Raw genomic sequence first — 16,726 nt, 5'->3', positions numbered from 1 at the left:
AACATTATCTGGGCAAACCCCATCTGCTGATGAAGATCATGTGATCTGATCGAAAGCACTGCTCCCATTCCCATCAGCCCCAGCTGCGCTTTGTGTTTAGTGCTAATTAGAAAATTGCTAACTAGCTAAACTAAGATGGTATTACCTGCTAAACGTAAGCGTGTTAACCAGCCTGCTTTGTGAGCATGTTAGCATGCTGACATTAGCATTTACCTCAAAGACCAGCTCACCTGGATGTAGACTACTTTTTTCAACTTTGTTTTAAAATATACACTACCGTTCAAAAGTTTGGGGTCACTTAGAAATGTCCTTATTTTTCAAAGAAAAGCACCTTTTTTTTGCACAACTCAGCAAGAAGACAAGTATATTAGAGTCTCTAGTTTGAGAAATAGACGCCTCACAGGTCCTCAACTGGCAGCTTCTTTAAATGGTACCCGCAAAATGCCAGTGTCAACGTCTACAGTGAAGAGGCGACTCCGGGATGCTGGCCTTCTAGGCAGAGTGACAAAGAAAAAGCCATATCTGAGACCAATAAAAAGAAAAGATTGAAATGGGCAAAAGAACACAGACATTGGACAGAGGAAGATTGGAAAAAAGTGTTATGGACAGACGAATCAAAGTTTGAGCTGTTTGGATCACACAGAAGAACATTTGTGAGACACAGAACAGGTGAAAAGATGCTGGAAGAGTGCCTGACGCCATCTGTCAAGCATGGTGGAGGTCATGTGATGGTCTGGGGCTGCTTTGGTGCTGGTAAAGTGGGAGATTTGTACAAGGTAAAAGGGATTTTAAATAAGGAAGGCTATCACTCCATTTTGCAACGCCATGCCATACCCTGTGGACAGCGCTTGATTCGAGCCAATTTCCTCCTACAACTGGACAATGACCCAAAGCACACCTCCAAGTTATGCAAGAACTATTTAGGGAAGAAGCAGGCAGCTGGTATGCTGTCTGTAATGGAGTGGCCAGCGCAGTCACCAGATCTCAACCCCATTGAGCTGTTGTGGGAGCAGCTTGACCGTATGGTACGCAAGAAGTGCCCATCAAGCCAATCCAACTTGTGGGAGGTGCTTCAGGAAGCGTGGGGTGAAATTTCTACAGATTACCTCAACAAATTAACAGCTAGAATGCCAAAGGTCTGCAATGCTGTAATTGCTGCAAATGGAGCATTCTTTGACGAAAGCAAAGTTTGAAGAACAAAATTAATATTTCAAATAAAAATCATTATTTCTAACCTTGTCAATGTCTTGACTATATTTTCAGAGTGCATCATCTCTCTAAACCTAACATTTTAGAATGTATTTTTAATTCCTTACGCTTTTAGATTTTGAACACCGTTTCTCCGACCATTGACGTTTTTAACATTCCATACTTTGGTGCTGGTTACAGCACATGCTCGGCCTGCCTCTCTGCCAGTTCCTCCACCGAAAGCGCTCAGCACCAAGTCAGGAGAAGTCTGAAAATACATTGCTGCCGGTTACATGATATTCAGGGCCAAGTGCTCAGAGATAGTTGACTGGTTCAGTCTGCTTCCTGCATGGAAAGCACACATAAACCCAGTACTGGCCTGAGATCAACTCTAACCAGCGCTTTACTTTCTCTGCTGAGTCTGTCTGAATAAACAGTACCGAGTGGACTTCAAACTGCTGTTTTAAAGTCCACTTTCAATTCCCATTTAACTCGCTTCATTTCACCAGTCCTCTCCCGTTTGTGTTACATGTTGTGTTACGCCAGCTGTTAGTGCAGTGGTTATGTTGACCGAGTAAGTTACGATGCTGCCTTTCATCTACTCTCAAATAACTATGAAACCGTGTGAATCAAGTTAATTTTATCCCTCAGATGTCCCTGTGCCGTGTGTGTTTCTGCATCTGCCACGACCGCTTTAGGAGAAGAGCAGCATACTTGGAACACATTTTCAACTCTTAGTCCTCTCTCACCTTGAAACCTCTTTGCAGCCACTGGCGTGGTTTTAGATCGACCTCTTCTCCATTATGTGTATTGACGTGAGGCTTCAGGGCCGGTGAAAACTCTTTGAAGCTCACGTCAGTCAAAGTGCTGCTTTGTGACATCCTGGACATGGTTAGATTAAAAAAAATTAAATCCAAACATACACAATGAGAACTTTGGTTAACTGAAACCACTTTTATTGTCAATACAGCACATACACTGGAACCAATAGAAATACAAAAGTTTTTTCCCTTTTTTTTTTTTTTACAGTGAAATACAGTATATGCTACAGTAATACAAACACCCCACACACTTGAAATGATATATACCATGACTTAAATATTCCAATGCTGGTTAATACTTTCTTTCGAATGGGTCGTCAACTAGTTGACCCAGAGTGACCTCATGCAGATCATCCATTTTAAATTTTCTTTTATTAAACTGAGCCTGTGACTCACTGTCACGCAGTTGTAGCAGTGGAGAGAATTCAGGATGTCTTGTAAAATCAAGCAACACATTCAAGTCAAGTGTCATGATGCATGACTCCAGCTCAGATACGTATGTTGTCAAGATCCTCTTCGTCTTGGCAAACGTCACATTCATCCCAACAACTGAAATTTATACCCAACTAAAATATGGTCCAGTATCGTAACAAAACACAAAAACATAACCTCCCTCGGCAGAGTTAAAAAATACACCCCAGTGTAGATCCATGAACCCTCATTCATCACTTAGACTCTCAGCACGTACTACATCCTCGTGTCCCCTGATTATCTCAACTGGAATGATCTGAACAGGCTGGAGACAGAAACGCACAGGAGGCCACTAGAAATTGCTTTCATACCCTGTACATGTGTGGAGTAAAAGGGGAACAGAGGGGCGCCATAAATAACTTTGTATTTTCAGTCATGACAACACAGAGGTGATCCTAACATGACAAATAAAAATCCTCCGACGATAAACAGGCAACTTTTAACAACAGCTCGCACATTCAAAATCAGTTTCAAAACGCACATGAGACAAGAAATGGCAGCTTTACCCACTAACATATGACCTAGCATAACTACGTACAGAACTAAGTGTCACAACTGCAGGTCAGTATCGACATTTCGGGTGACTCCCATTTCCCATCCTTAAAACTTTACATTTACAAAAAGGCAGCTTGAGAAGTTTCCCCCGAATTCACTTACGTTGTTTTCGGAAATTGTACTCCCCCCCCAAAAAAAAGAGAAAAAAAGAAGAGGCTAAATCCGCTCAACTGCACAAAGCTAACTACCAGCCTTAAAACGCCCCTCATGTTTGTGCATGCAAGTAAGTATGCAAGCCAACGACGACACAAAAATAATGACACATTGATTCACTGGCCCCTCAAATGCTCACTTCTTTCATTAAAACAGATGGTAAGTCTTAAAAAGATGCATTAAAATGTTGTTTTAAAAAAAGAAAAAAATCTCCATAAGAGCAGGCATTTAGAATGAAAGGCTAGTTCTGTGTGCGTCCTCGCGGACATTCAGTCAACTTTCTTGCTGCGCAGTCGGAGCGCGTCCAGCAGGCAGCGCCAGGTCGAGCCTGTGTGCTGCGAGAGGAGCGTGAGGACCTTCCCGTGGACCAGGGTCAGCAGGGTCTGGTGGCCCGTTGCCCACACCCGGTACCAAGGCCCGTAAAAGGGGTCGGACACGGCCGGGCACAGCATGTTGTTCAGGTTGACCTCAGTCGCCTGGAGGGGGGGACGGAGACGGACAGGTTGAAAAAGCGTGAGCCTTAATGTGACGCTGATAGAAATTGGAACAATAAGTACTACTCAGTTAGATAATGAGGTTTTTGGCTAATGGCCAAAAATGTTATCATTGATTTGTGCTCCAACTATCATTACATTTACTGAAGGATGAGTTCATGGCATGTAAAGCCTCCACAGCTCATTATCTCACTGCATAGTTTGCTTTGACTGCTGATCTCAAATTTATTTGGACATCTATAGATTTTCATTATAGTTTGATATCTGCAGGGGGTGGGGAAAAGTAAATGAAAATGCAAACCAATGCAGTAGCACAGCAGTAAATACTGAAGTTGTGACGCTTTTCAGATTTAGAGTTTGGTCTTTGCTGTCATGACAGCTAAGTACTACCACGCATGTGGGTGAAGTCTTCCTTTTAAACAGTTTGTTTATTCTAGGATACTGAGGTCTAAATGACACCATTTGTTTAAATAAAGTCTTACATGAATATGCATCTGTGTGTATGTGCTCAAATGCACATGACTGTATGCATTTATATGTCTGTAAGCATCTGTAAACGTCTGTAAGAAACGACTTATCCTTCTTCCTCTACATGAAGCCGATGTCACAAGTGAAGGAGCAGCGATTGCTACTCTCGTGTGCTCTGCACAGTGAAGTATCACGTAACAGCCAGCAGAGGGCTCCGTCTTACCAAGCCGAGGACCTGCAGGAAGAGGAAGTGGTAGAGGAACAGGATGCCGGTGGAGAGCAGCGCCCACCACATGTCCCCCAGAGGCTCAGGCTTGTACACACCTGCAGAGAGAGAAACGGCTCAGTAAAACACGTGATCCGGTTTGTGGGTTCAAGGCACAGCGAGCGCATAGAATTGCATCTTCTCGTGGCAACGCCGGCCACCTGAAACCCTCCACTTCCCTGTGCTGGTGCATTAGCAACAAGTTGGTTGAGTCAACCTGCAGCCTGTCGCGCAGCCAGTAACAGGATGTGTAGTCAAACTGGCTTTTCGTGTGTCCTGTGTTCCTGCTGGCATTTGCTAAGAGCACTACAGGAGTTAGACATTTAATGTGCACCGATCATGTCAGCTCAACTAGAACAATGAAGAATATGAGGCAGCGCATGCAGAGGTTTGGTTACGGTGCAACACCCTCTGTGAATCTTTTATCGATTAAATCTACTAACCCTAACCCTGTGGGCCAGTTTTTGGAATCTGACCTGCCTGCCCTTAAGTGTTTGTAGTTTCTCTTGTTTACAGGTAACTTTACTCTTTTCCACACACACCTGGTCGCTGAACAGCACACCTTCTGTCTTGCAGCATTGGCCACCGAGTGATTCTGAGGGCACCTTGAATAAACAGCCAACCGTGTGGCCGGCGTTGGCAGCGATGTCCCACGCGGTTGAGCAGACAAACACAAAGCAGGTTTCTACGGCTACTCAAAGATCGTCAACAAAAAGGGAATCCATTGGAGGATAAAAGACGTCATGGTGTTTTCACCCTACCTCCTTTCCTGAAAAGGTAGAGAGGCACCAGGTACAGCATGGAGTGCTGGATGTAGTAGATCTCCTTCTCAAACGGAAGCTGAGGAGAGAATAAAACTATTTAGATTTTTTACAACCCACATTAAGCCGAAATGTCATTCATTCTGAGTCCCCTTCTTGCATTATTGCTTGGTAATAATGTTTTTGTTTTTTTACGAGGAGATTAAGAAAAAGTATCATAACATAATGATATTTGCCGATAGTCTTAAACTTGTAGACCTGAAAACTTAAGCAGACACTTCTGAACTCTGTCCACGCAGTGCACCTGACGGACTGACCCCAGGCCAGCGGTAATAACCGGAGCCGGCTGTGGTCTGAACTTTGCTCTGATCACATGAGCTGCTAGCGCTGCTTGAAAGCGAGACTCTGACGGGAGAAAAATGGAGGAGCTGAAGCTCGGGGATGATTATTCTACTGCTAGTGAAATGGAGTCATTAGGGGGTGTGACTAGGTGACAGCAGAGAGCTTACAGTAGACCTGGGATCAGCGCCTCAGCCTCAGGAAGTGATTAGTGAACAATATGAACAGGAAGGCAATGGACTCCTCTAGTGATTCCTCTCCCTTTTAAATTAAAGACACACAGACCTGAGATAACTGGAGATATTATTCATGGTATAATATATAAAGTATATTATTTTTTTCCCACAATTAGGTAAATCTACATTTTTTGGAATTAATAAAAGTATTTAATAGTTCTCTATAAATGTGTACCGCTACTTTCTTACATTTTAAATAGAATATAATGTATAACTGAGGGTACGATGCCTCTTCAGGTGAGTTTATTAATGTTAAAATTGATCTGTTTATTCCTCACACTTCTGGTAGATCTGCAGTGAGAACTATTTTGAATGACACACCTCCACAGTTCTGTGAAGGCACGCTTCCCTTTATCAAACAGGGAAATAGAGTTACGGCAGAAAAGCGTTACTTTGGTAAGAACGGTTCTGTAGTGGGAGCTGTTGCACTTCACAGGAGTCACGTTAGAATTGGACGAAGTTCAAACTGTCGGAACTTGATTTAATTCCAGCAAATGCGTACAATTTAAAGTTAGCGTGTTTTCTGCTGCATCTGGTCCTCGTCTGCAGCTGTTAGTGAGAGCCTTTAAAGCAGGCAGTGCTGCCGGATTTTAACTGATTGCCTCAGATTTCTGTCACAAAAAAAAAAAGCTCAGTTCCATCATTAATTAATGATCAGTTCCTACTTTGTGCCTGACATTTTGTCCTATGCATGCTGGAATGTATTGTTTAGAGTCAGGCTCTAGTAGAGGAACTACATTTTGTTAAACATTCATATAAATGTCCCACTTTTGAGAAGCAGAGACAATTGCACAGAACATATCGAGCTAAGGGATAAAACTTGCTCTCATATTGGGGATGTTATAAAAAAAAAAAAAAAAAAGTAAATATATGAATTATGAACAAGACACCTATGCGTTCTAACTCCAGAGACAGAAGATGAGGGCGGAGGACTTACCAGTCTAGTGTTGACTACTGGGAACATTAAAGCCAGTAACGCACCGTTCAGCATGTGGACCTGCAGCCTGAAAACACACACAGAATAACCAAACACTCCGATAAACCTCACGTCCTCCATCACATCTGCCTGAGGAACATTTTAACAATAATTTCCACATTGCACACATCAGTGCATTATCGACATATTAGTTTGAATTAGAGCCGATGGGAGCTCAGACGGACAGCTGGGGGATGGCGTGCATTAGGTGCTCCCTGATGCCGTTAGCAGCAGCAGCTGTCTCTCAGTCTTTGGCGGGCCGGGTCCTAGTAGGGAGTGTTGATGGTGAGAAGGCGGGTCACTGATGGTGAGAAGGCGGGTCACTGATGGTGCAGGCAATCACAGCCTCTCTCTCTGTGTGTACAGTATGTTGCAGAGACTCTACATGTCCATGATCCATGGAGAAATCACACAAAGCTGTCACGATTCTGACAAATCAGGCCCTCTAGCTACTCATTCAGAATCAGTAGACATACAGATACTATCTAGTCTTTATGTTAACACATGTTCTCCAGTGGCTTCCGTCTCACTCACCATTCAGCGCACACACACAGCCCAGGGTGTGATGCATGTTTGGTTAACCTCTGCACATTTCCTTTTAACCAACAGTTATTCCAGGAGCCACCGCTTGCAGAAGCCCAGGACCCTTGCGTCCGTCCCGTGCGACTGCTCTTTTTTCATCAAATGAGTAACTGTTGTGACAGCCGAGGTCACTGGGAAAACAGCAGTGCTGCCGGAATGTCGGTTCAACTGAGCCCAACTGTCACTCTAGGGGGCGGATTGTCTTTCCTAAAAGGTCTGGAAAGACAATCCGCTTCATTGGAATTCAAATTCACTGCAAATATTGATCGGGAGCCACCTTTGCCCGGCGTGCAAGCCGTTTTATTTCATGTTGACGCTCACACAAAAACTGGAGCTGCACTTGTGCAAGAAGAGGAGGCTCAGACTGCAAAAGTTAAATATTGTTTCATCTTCTCTCTGAAAGTCTTTACAGTCACAGTTAGACATTTTAACTGAGCTTTGATCACCAGAAAAAAGAAAAGAAAACAGGCAGCAGCAAACGTCTCCCACTCAAAATCCTGGTGATTTGATGCTTTTGCTTTTGATGGAAACATTTGTTCTTAAAGTCACACTGCTTATCCTGAAATCAAATCAGTATTTATTCTCCCATAGCCGTGGAATGTATTTACATTATGTATGTGCCTCTCTATGAAGTGGTTTTCATTGTTACTGACACGATAGAAAGGCGGTTTATTCACTGACTTCTCTATTAAAACCAGAGTTTGTGTGTTTGCATTGTCAACAGATACTCTTCTGTTGTACTTCTGCTCAAGGAGTGTTTTGCCCTTGTATTAAACCACCCTTGCTGTTGCTAAGGTAACCACAGATTTTTTGTTTTAATCTTAGGTTTATACTACAAATACTTTGCACTTGTCTTATCCAGGTGCAGACAAAACACCATGTTTGCACAAACTACAATTGTTAATCTCCTCCTAAGTATATCTCGTGGGAAATACCCATGAAACGTCCAGTAAGCTGATACAGTAATATATAAACTATGAGAAAGAACATCTTAACTAGATGGATAAATATTATATTTACTTAAGTATTTTGTTGTCTCGTTGGAAATTGTTTCTTAAAACTGCTCAAACACACAGTGCCTTGATAGAACCGCTACCGCTCATCACAGCTGCTCGCTATGTGGCTCCCATGAGCTACACGCAACACAACGTGACCCAGCTTGTATTTATTTCGGAGTAAATCCAACATTGTGTTGTGTTGTCATTGCTCCTGAATAATTAACTTGCCCAGACTAGAGCTGTTGTGGAGAAGAGAGACTATAAACCCCGACAAATCCATTACAATAAAAACGCCACGAGTAATTACAATCATCGACCATAAAACCCAGGTGTAATTTGAGTCCGTCTGCCCAACATTTATTTTGCATTCAGTACACACGGGGACCTGTTCGGTTGGTGTGGAGGGTGGATGACTGCGAGTCGTGGCCTCTTTTTATAATGAGCACTGAACAAATCTACTTGGTCAAAAAACATCAAAGACAGGCATGAGCCAGGGGTAAATATACTCACCTAAATATAACCATTGCTGTTTTACATGGCGGGCAGGCCAGCAGGAAGATCTGTAAAGGAAAGCACAGAGAGAGAAAGAGAGACAGAGAGACAGAGAGATGAGAAATAACATTAAACTCACTCATTGTGGAACAGTTTGAATGCTCCAAGAGCTTCTAGCGTTCGGTGCTGTAAGTAAAGAAAACGCACAGATTGCTTTAACAAGTTTTTATTGATGTAATAAGGAGGAAGAGCCTTGAACAGAGCGCCCCACCGGCAACCGCAGAGGGCTTCTTGCTGCGAATGAGAGAAATTCAGACGGGACCCAGGAAGTTGGTCAAACAGTTATGGCGGATTTGAATGTATTCAAATAACTGGCAGGTGTTGGCGAATCCCAACTCTTTAAAACACCAGAGTCACACAATAACACTAACTAACTAACCCATCGAGGCAGCTGTAGACCAGAAACTCCTGTTTTTGTCGGGTCTGTGGCTTTAAAGAAAGAACAGATAACGACTTCAGTTCCCCAGAAAGGGCTGTCTGACGGTAAGGTGAAGCGGTGACAAATGTTCTAAATATTGCACACAATTTAACTTTTAGGTCGGCCTTTCTTTTAGGTGGACTATCTGTTTCGTCATCTAATACACTGACTACAGATAAGTACCTCATACGTCCCACGACATAACAACGCAAACAATCCCGTTAATGTATTTTATTGCTTGATTTCAATCAGGGCTGTCGATTGAAACAGTCCACAACTCATTGTCCGTGGAACCGGGAAGAGAAAAATAATCCATTTCTGTTAGAGAACGGCATGACCACGGACGTGTATAAATCCTGGACTGTTTCCCGGACTGATGCTGCTTTGAATTAGCCCACTCCACCGAGTTCCAGTTGACAATTCAGTCTGGTATCGGGAAAGGACTGATGCATTTTGGTCCGGCTTTTATGATAATGACTTACAGATTTAAACCTTTTGAGTGCAGGTTAAATTTACAGTGGAACCACAAACGATTTACCAGAACACCAACAACAACATATTCACAGCTCCATGCGAAGGCTACTGATACTTAATTTAACATTTCATACAGTTTAAAATCAGTTTCTAATTCCTTCACTTCCTCTTTTGAAAAGCATACATGTCGGCTTCCTGATCCAATGAGAATACAGGTTACAGTGTGGATTGTCATCATAGTTATGAATCTCATCTATGCTCTGCGGCTGTGCCATTGGGGGCCTGGAGGATACCGCACACATGGATTGGTTCGAAACACCATCTGACATGAGAAAAAAAAGTTGGTCTGCCTGGAAGGCAAAGGCTGGAAATAGAATTATAAGAAAGCAATTTAGTTGAGAACTGTTGTACAACTACCCACCGGCCAGAGGAAAATACGTCTCAGTTTATTGATCTGCAGCTCGCCCATCAACTCATATTAACCTGCACTGTGAACACAACATCTGTAACAAACAGAAGCTCTTAGCACAACGCAGGATTCATTAAATTAATAATCCGCCACTTAAAAATATATGTAGAAATGTTCCAGAGTTAAAGCATTTTTTTAGATTAACCTTAAATGGTCATATTTATATTTCAGAGGAATGAAACAAGACATTATTGTTTTTATGAATAAATATAGTTTGCCAAAGCTGACAGGTGTGCACTCTGGGTCCTTGCAAATTCCTGAAGAGGACGGTTATTGTCGGCCACCATTGTTTACCGTATGTGTGTGTGTGTGTGTGTGTGTGTTCATGCTGCCTGTGGTAAAAGCGGGAAGAGACTGATCCTTTGTCTCATGTCAGAGCCATTAAACCAATTACAAACCGCTCCCTTACATGGAACCCCAAAGTGTTAAGCATTAAATAGAAAATACAAACTGGGTGTAAAATGTGACAAAGTGGGAGACACACCGTTTCAAATGATGTACATAGCAGAACATCTAAAGGCATGGGAAGTGGTGTCAGTAGTGTAGGGGGTGAGAGCGGTGTGTGTGTGTGTGTGTGTGTCAGTTTCAAAGTGCATACAATAAACAAAAGAGAACAGAGGAGGAACTAATGCACCATGTAACCAGTGACTGAAGGGATAAAGAGAGAGGGGGAGAAAAAGGGAGGGAGGGAGTAACAGAGCCTGAGTTTTAGAAGCTGGGAGCACCGTGACCAGGAGTTACTAAAAAGGCCCAAAAAGGCCCTGATGACTGACCTGACAACCAGACAGTGAGGTGAATGATAAGAACACTGCTGAACAGGAACTTTTTACTGCAGTATAGAACCCCCCCCCTGCTTTCACACTAAAGAGCTCAACAACTGCTACCAATTGTAGCACCTGTTAGCTAGCTCCAACAAAGCCAAAGTTATGAACATCAACTGATAAGGTGTTAAAGGGGAATTTAGGCAACATGTAAAACATATTATGTTGATGGAAACAGTTGCATGAGAACACAGTTATTACAATACTATACTTCTCTGTATGTGACAGCAGTACAGTGCAGTGTAATCACCTCTACTGCAGCTTCCCTGTACACAAGAAAATGGTTGACATGCAAATTACTGAGCAAGTTCATCTGAGTTTCTGTCAATAAAGACTGGTCTGGGTGGTGGTGCTTGATGGTCCACAGTTAAACTGTCCTAATAATACATGTGTCACTGTTGACATACTGCTGTCCCTGACTAACTAACATTCCTTCATGGAATTGGTCCAATTCATTTGAGTCTATGCTAAATCTAGGTAAAAATTCCAAAAAATGTCTGGGAAAGCCGATGTGCTTCAAAAGGCCACTTCAGTCTAGAAGTAAGGTTGATCTGTCCCAACAATCGTAATCTCATTCACAGGTGAGAAGCACCAGCAGTTTACACTTACAGTTACTTTACGGCATGCGTTATGCGTTGGCACAAAGTGCGCGTCTTAGTCCTTTAGAAAGGGCAGCCCACTTCCTGTTGTGTGCTTTCAGTGTCCCCATTGCCATAACGAGTCAGTTATGTGTTGATTAGGTTTGTGGTCTTGCCATCAGCTCTCCTCATCAGTGAAGTACGTGTGTGTATGTATGTACTCCTCTTGAGTCGTTTATTGCTATATAGCAATAAACGACTCAAGAGGAGTCACCGTTTCAACGGTCAGACAAATTCTTCAGTGTTTTTGCAGCGAGCTTCTGCAGCTCCAATAAACATTCCTGCCCAGATTCTATCTGCATTGATTATCACGTTTATGAGAGACAAACCACCCTTGACGGTGTTGTCGCAGCATTAAAGACAATGGTCGTTTCTCTCAATTAATTTTACAAATGAAATATAAATGCATCCGGAGGTTCAGCAGGCTGAGGCATAAAGCCAGACGTCTCCAAAGCAAGAAATCTCACAGAACTTCAGAAAAATATTGGAAGAAAATGCACAGTCTTTATAGAGTATATATACACACACACACACACACACACACACACACACACACACACACACACACACACACACATTTAGAGTACAAGTATAACACCATTTAAATTGAACAAAACATTTTCTGCAGTGTTGCAGAACTATTTCAAAGTAAAAGCGCAGCTGTGACTGTATCATAATTGTTTTCAAGCACTGAAGTAAAAAAAAAAAAAAAACGCTGAAAAAGAAGGTCAATGGCCTACTTAGAGATTGACAGAACTCATTACTGATAAGCCACACTTCCTCTTTACAAGTCTAGTCAATAAGTAATACAGTATAGTGCGTTCAGCGTGGTCTGAATGACTGAGTCAACAATGTGCTCTGCAAGGTGTTATGTCTACAGCTGATAAATGTGGCTATATTTAAAGATAATGCTGATACTGTAACTGTGTATACGTTATGTTGATACAGAGTGTATGTTGCACACAGTTTGTTAGCAGCATGGTACTTCAAAGACAAAGCACAGAGTCTTCATGCTCATTGCTGCAGTGTGCCAACTAGCAGCAGTTTAACCTCCTCTCTAACTTATGTCTGCTGCTGAAATGCCAGGAGGGAGGAGTTTTCCTGGAGCCTGAAGCAGTATTTATCATCAGCCTACCTCGAATCTATCATGGTTTAAATGATCAGTCACACTGGAGCCCTGGCAAGATCTACAAGGAAGGAGAGTTCACTTGATAAGGGGGCTGTGTGGTTTAAAGTGAACTCCCAGCTGAGTGGAGAATCCTGTAGGAGGTGGTGAGTCTCTCCATAGACACTAAGGGGAAATCCTATTCCCTTTAGCTTCTCCATTGTCCAAGAACATCTACGGTACTGGGCAGCATGTGATGGCAGATTTAAACATTCAGAGATAGCAGAATTAATCCTGATTATTATTATGTACGGTGGCCTTTTGTAGCACCTAAAATCTGATTCCTGGCATGTGAAGATCGGGTTTAGGTTTCCTTATGTTACACCAGCTTTTAGTTGTATTGGACCTCAAAACAGGGCTCTTGTGTTAGCATCCTGCTGTACAACTCTAGCCTTCCACCAAAATAGTCCCCCCCCAAAAACAACAACAACTACAGTGCAAGTCCAAAATATCTTGGCACGGTGCGAGATCACCTATCAGTCTAAACTTCAGAAGAAAGACTGTATATTTTTGTAATAACTACACCCATACAAAGCCATGCTAAAGCCCACCATGTCCTGTATCTGCCGCTTTGATTTGTTTGTTCATGGAGGCCCCGTCATATCCAGTCCGACGTCTGTCGGCGTGGCAGTGTGACTGCTCCCGCTTCGTGCGGAGGAAAACATAACAGACATTGGTGTTGTCAGATGTGAGGCATGGACTCATCAGGCATCAGACACTGAACTCTTCAACCCGAAGTGGCGGCGCGCTCTCTCTCTCACATCTGAGAGACACTTGCTCACCTGGTGTGTTTTTTTTTCCTTCATATATATTTGTGTGATCTCAAATGGCAATTGACACAGCCTCTCTACGCATGACAAAGCATTATTTGGGCAGCAGTGTTGATTAAAAGCTGTGAGATTCTTTCCCCATCAATATTCATATTCTTAGTAGAGGCATGCTGTGTTAAGTATTTAGTAATAATATTGACACTACTGAATATGTAGAATGTAGCCAATGCTGATGAAGCGTTCAAGCAGACATGGCTGCTGTGTAACCTGCTGCAGCACAGCAACATAGACAAGTGGTTGTATTGTCAACACTCGGGTGGCGTAGATGTCTTGATTACTCAAGAGCTGAGGCAACTTGTGATTACAGCAACACTCGACTCAGCACATCTCCCCGGGCAAGGTGAGAACTTTACAAGAGCCTGTAGTTTTCAGCCTGTAAAATGCACACACAACTCTGGACTTCTCGCTCTCATTTATATACGCGTCACTGGTATGCACTTTTGCTGGATTAACACGCTAAAAAGGAGCCATGGACAAATGGCCGATTTGAGGATCTTTGCACTCCTCGCGAGACGTTTTGATTTTAAGGATTAGAAATGAACCCAAACCCATGTATTGTTAATCCCAGACTGTGATGAAGACCTGGTGGGTCATGTATACATTCAAACAAAGTAGCTTCCTGGGGAAAAAAAACCCTGACTAAGATCTCAAGTATTCAGCCCTCTCATTGAGAACTCATCTGCACTGACAGTGCACCATCAACACACATCACCTTCAATAAAGCAAGAATGCACAACACACTTCATGTTCCACCTGTTTTCCTGATACTAAAAAGTCAACCACCAGCTCGCCCCCGGCCTTATTCCCTCACAAATAAACTCCAAGAGGCAATCCCTGCAGAGCCATCCCGTCGATAGAAACAACTTTTTCTTTTTGTGATCCCGTTTCATAAAGTAAAACAGAAATGTGACAAGAAAACGGCAACTTCCACCTTCCTTTCAGTGCACCGTGTCGTCTTTGGATCACACTCAACTGCCAACAAACATAAGGAATACCCAATGTGGATTATCTTAACCTTGGTCCTCATACTCAAAGGCCATTTCGCTGCCATCCGTCAATTCCTCATCACAGCAAGTTATTCATCAGTGTCATTCATCATGCTACCCCCCCATAGAATGTAAAATAATCAGGAAGACACGTTACTGTTACTTTGTTCTCCATCATTCATGTGTGTGACAACAACTATGTGTTAAAACACAGTTGGCAGTGACCCCGTTGCCGTGACCCGCGGGTGGCAATCATGTGCCATGAAGGTCGGCCAATCAGGAGGCGGAGGAGTAACATGCAGGTGCTGTGTATGTATGTATGTATGTATGTATGTATGTATGTATGTATGTATGTATGTATACACATATACATATACACACACACACACACACACACACACACACACACACACATGGCAACAGAGACTTGTTTGTATCAACAGAACTCAAATTGCTTCCTGTGAAGCACACATAAAGCCCATTCACATACAATCATATGGTTTTCAAATCAGATGATGGTGCTGTTTATTGTGATTATCACTAATTCACACCCAATGTAAACTCTGAGCAAAGTTTACACACATCAGATTGCCAGGTAATTTTAAAAAAAGAGCAAAAAACTGTATGTCTGCTACTTAACTGCTTGGCTTTCAAGTTCTGTAAGGTTCAAATTTTTAAAAAAGCATGTTAAGCATCTTGAGGAAGTAAAAAGCACTTAGGTAACACTGATTGTAAAATACCAACCACAGTGTTGCACTATACTGAGATGGGCGGGGTCAGCCAAAATAAGCAGCTGATTAGTGCCAAAGTCAAATCACACATTGCAATATAAGTCATAAAGCACTGTCTGTTTGGAAGATAAGTAAAGTCTTCAGATACATTTCATTGTGCGCACGCACGCACGCACACACGCGCACACACACACACACACACACACACACACACACACACACACACACACACACACACACACACACACACACACAACTCATCCTTACCTGAACCATTGTCATGACATGGCAGGGGTTCAGCAGATAGATCACAGTCTTGGTCGCGAATTTGAAGCCAACCTCCACTCCAAAAGTCATGCACAGGGCCACGAGCAACAGGTTCTTGCCCAGACTGTCCTCCTTCGCCCGCGCGCAGTCCTTCCCCACCACTTTGAGCTCTTTGGAGAGGTTGATCTTCTTGAGCGCCACGCATACCTCCACCAGGGAGACGAGGACGATGACCAGACTCTCGCTGACGCGCTGCTGGGGCGCGAGGAAGGCGGCGCACGCGGGGCCCCCGTTGCCCTCGAACTTCGGGTCCACCCCGCCGTAGATCCAGTCCAGCAGGCTGTATACGTTATATCTGGACATATTCCTCTTCTCGTGTTGGAAAAGAGACGAACAAGATGGAATAAAAGACGTCACACCAACTTCTTGGCGAAACATGAACTGCAAGATTTCCCTTTCGTAGCTCGTCTCGCGGTTGAGAGGCAGACATGTATCCACACCGCCTCGGCGTGTTTTTAAGCTAGCTAATTCGCCAAAACTACCGTATCGACGGGCAGATGAGGAACTTCGGCTAGTGCGGGAGGCAGGGCTGTAGTCAACACTACCCGGTAGCTGCTATTGCTTTGGTGGTACCGGTACCGGCTCCGTCTTCTTTCGCGCCCCTCACACAGTTGCTAGCTAACGTTGACAGTCAGATTGGCATCGGCATCATGCGGAACAAGCAGTCATGCCGGCTACGTACTCTTAGTCATATCAAGCGGGACAGCGGCTTGCTGGAGGTTGAGTTAGCGTGTGTTAGCAACAGCGCGGACACCGGATAGGCGCTAGCTTAGCTACCAATCCTACCTTGCTGAACTGGAACAGTAGTTTTTTTTTTATTCCCCGAGTTTACCCTCTCAGGCTTAGTACGAATCTCATTGCACAGTACTGCATCCAGAAACCATAATAGGAGACCAGTTTTCATGCTCGCTGATTGCTATCGCTACTTATTCGCTGAATGCATACTGTTGCAATCACGTGCACACATTACAATTGAGATATTGATGTTAACTGTACAATTAAGCAGTT

At 43.3% G+C, this 16,726-nt stretch overlaps 1 protein-coding gene across 1 annotated transcript; it reads right to left on the bottom strand.

Moving 5' to 3' along the window:
* Positions 1 to 2,103: 2,103 nt before the first annotated feature.
* On the bottom strand, positions 2,104 to 16,498 carry LOC137886845 (transmembrane protein 164). The gene is made up of 6 exons (XM_068729501.1): positions 15,659 to 16,498; positions 8,818 to 8,867; positions 6,689 to 6,755; positions 5,177 to 5,255; positions 4,374 to 4,474; positions 2,104 to 3,664 (listed from the first exon to the last, which is right to left on the bottom strand). Exons 1-6 carry the CDS (start codon positions 16,094 to 16,096, stop codon positions 3,458 to 3,460), a joined length of 942 nt encoding a protein of 313 aa, XP_068585602.1. The 5' UTR covers positions 16,097 to 16,498; the 3' UTR covers positions 2,104 to 3,457.
* Between the last annotated feature and the right edge of the window lie 228 nt (positions 16,499 to 16,726).

The sequence above is a fragment of the Cebidichthys violaceus genome, unplaced genomic scaffold (assembly GCF_023349555.1).
Source record: "Cebidichthys violaceus isolate CVI_PGR_0920_01 unplaced genomic scaffold, fCebVio1.0.p SCAF_46, whole genome shotgun sequence".
NCBI lineage: Eukaryota > Metazoa > Chordata > Actinopteri > Perciformes > Stichaeidae > Cebidichthys > Cebidichthys violaceus.
Note: the sequence above shows the minus strand (reverse complement) of the source record. Positions and strands in the feature narration are given on the sequence as shown.

Excerpts from the sequence above, each read along its gene's own strand:
- LOC137886845 (XM_068729501.1), bottom strand. The coding sequence starts at position 16,096 with ATGTTTCGCCAAGAAGTTGGTGTGACGTCTTTTATTCCATCTTGTTCG. Across the intron at positions 8,868-15,658 it reads ATGTCATGACAATGGTTCAG|ATCTTCCTGCTGGCCTGCCC; the intron begins GTAAGGATGAGT and ends TTTCCTTTACAG. Across the intron at positions 4,475-5,176 it reads CTACCTTTTCAGGAAAGGAG|GTGTGTACAAGCCTGAGCCT; the intron begins GTAGGGTGAAAA and ends CTCTCTCTGCAG.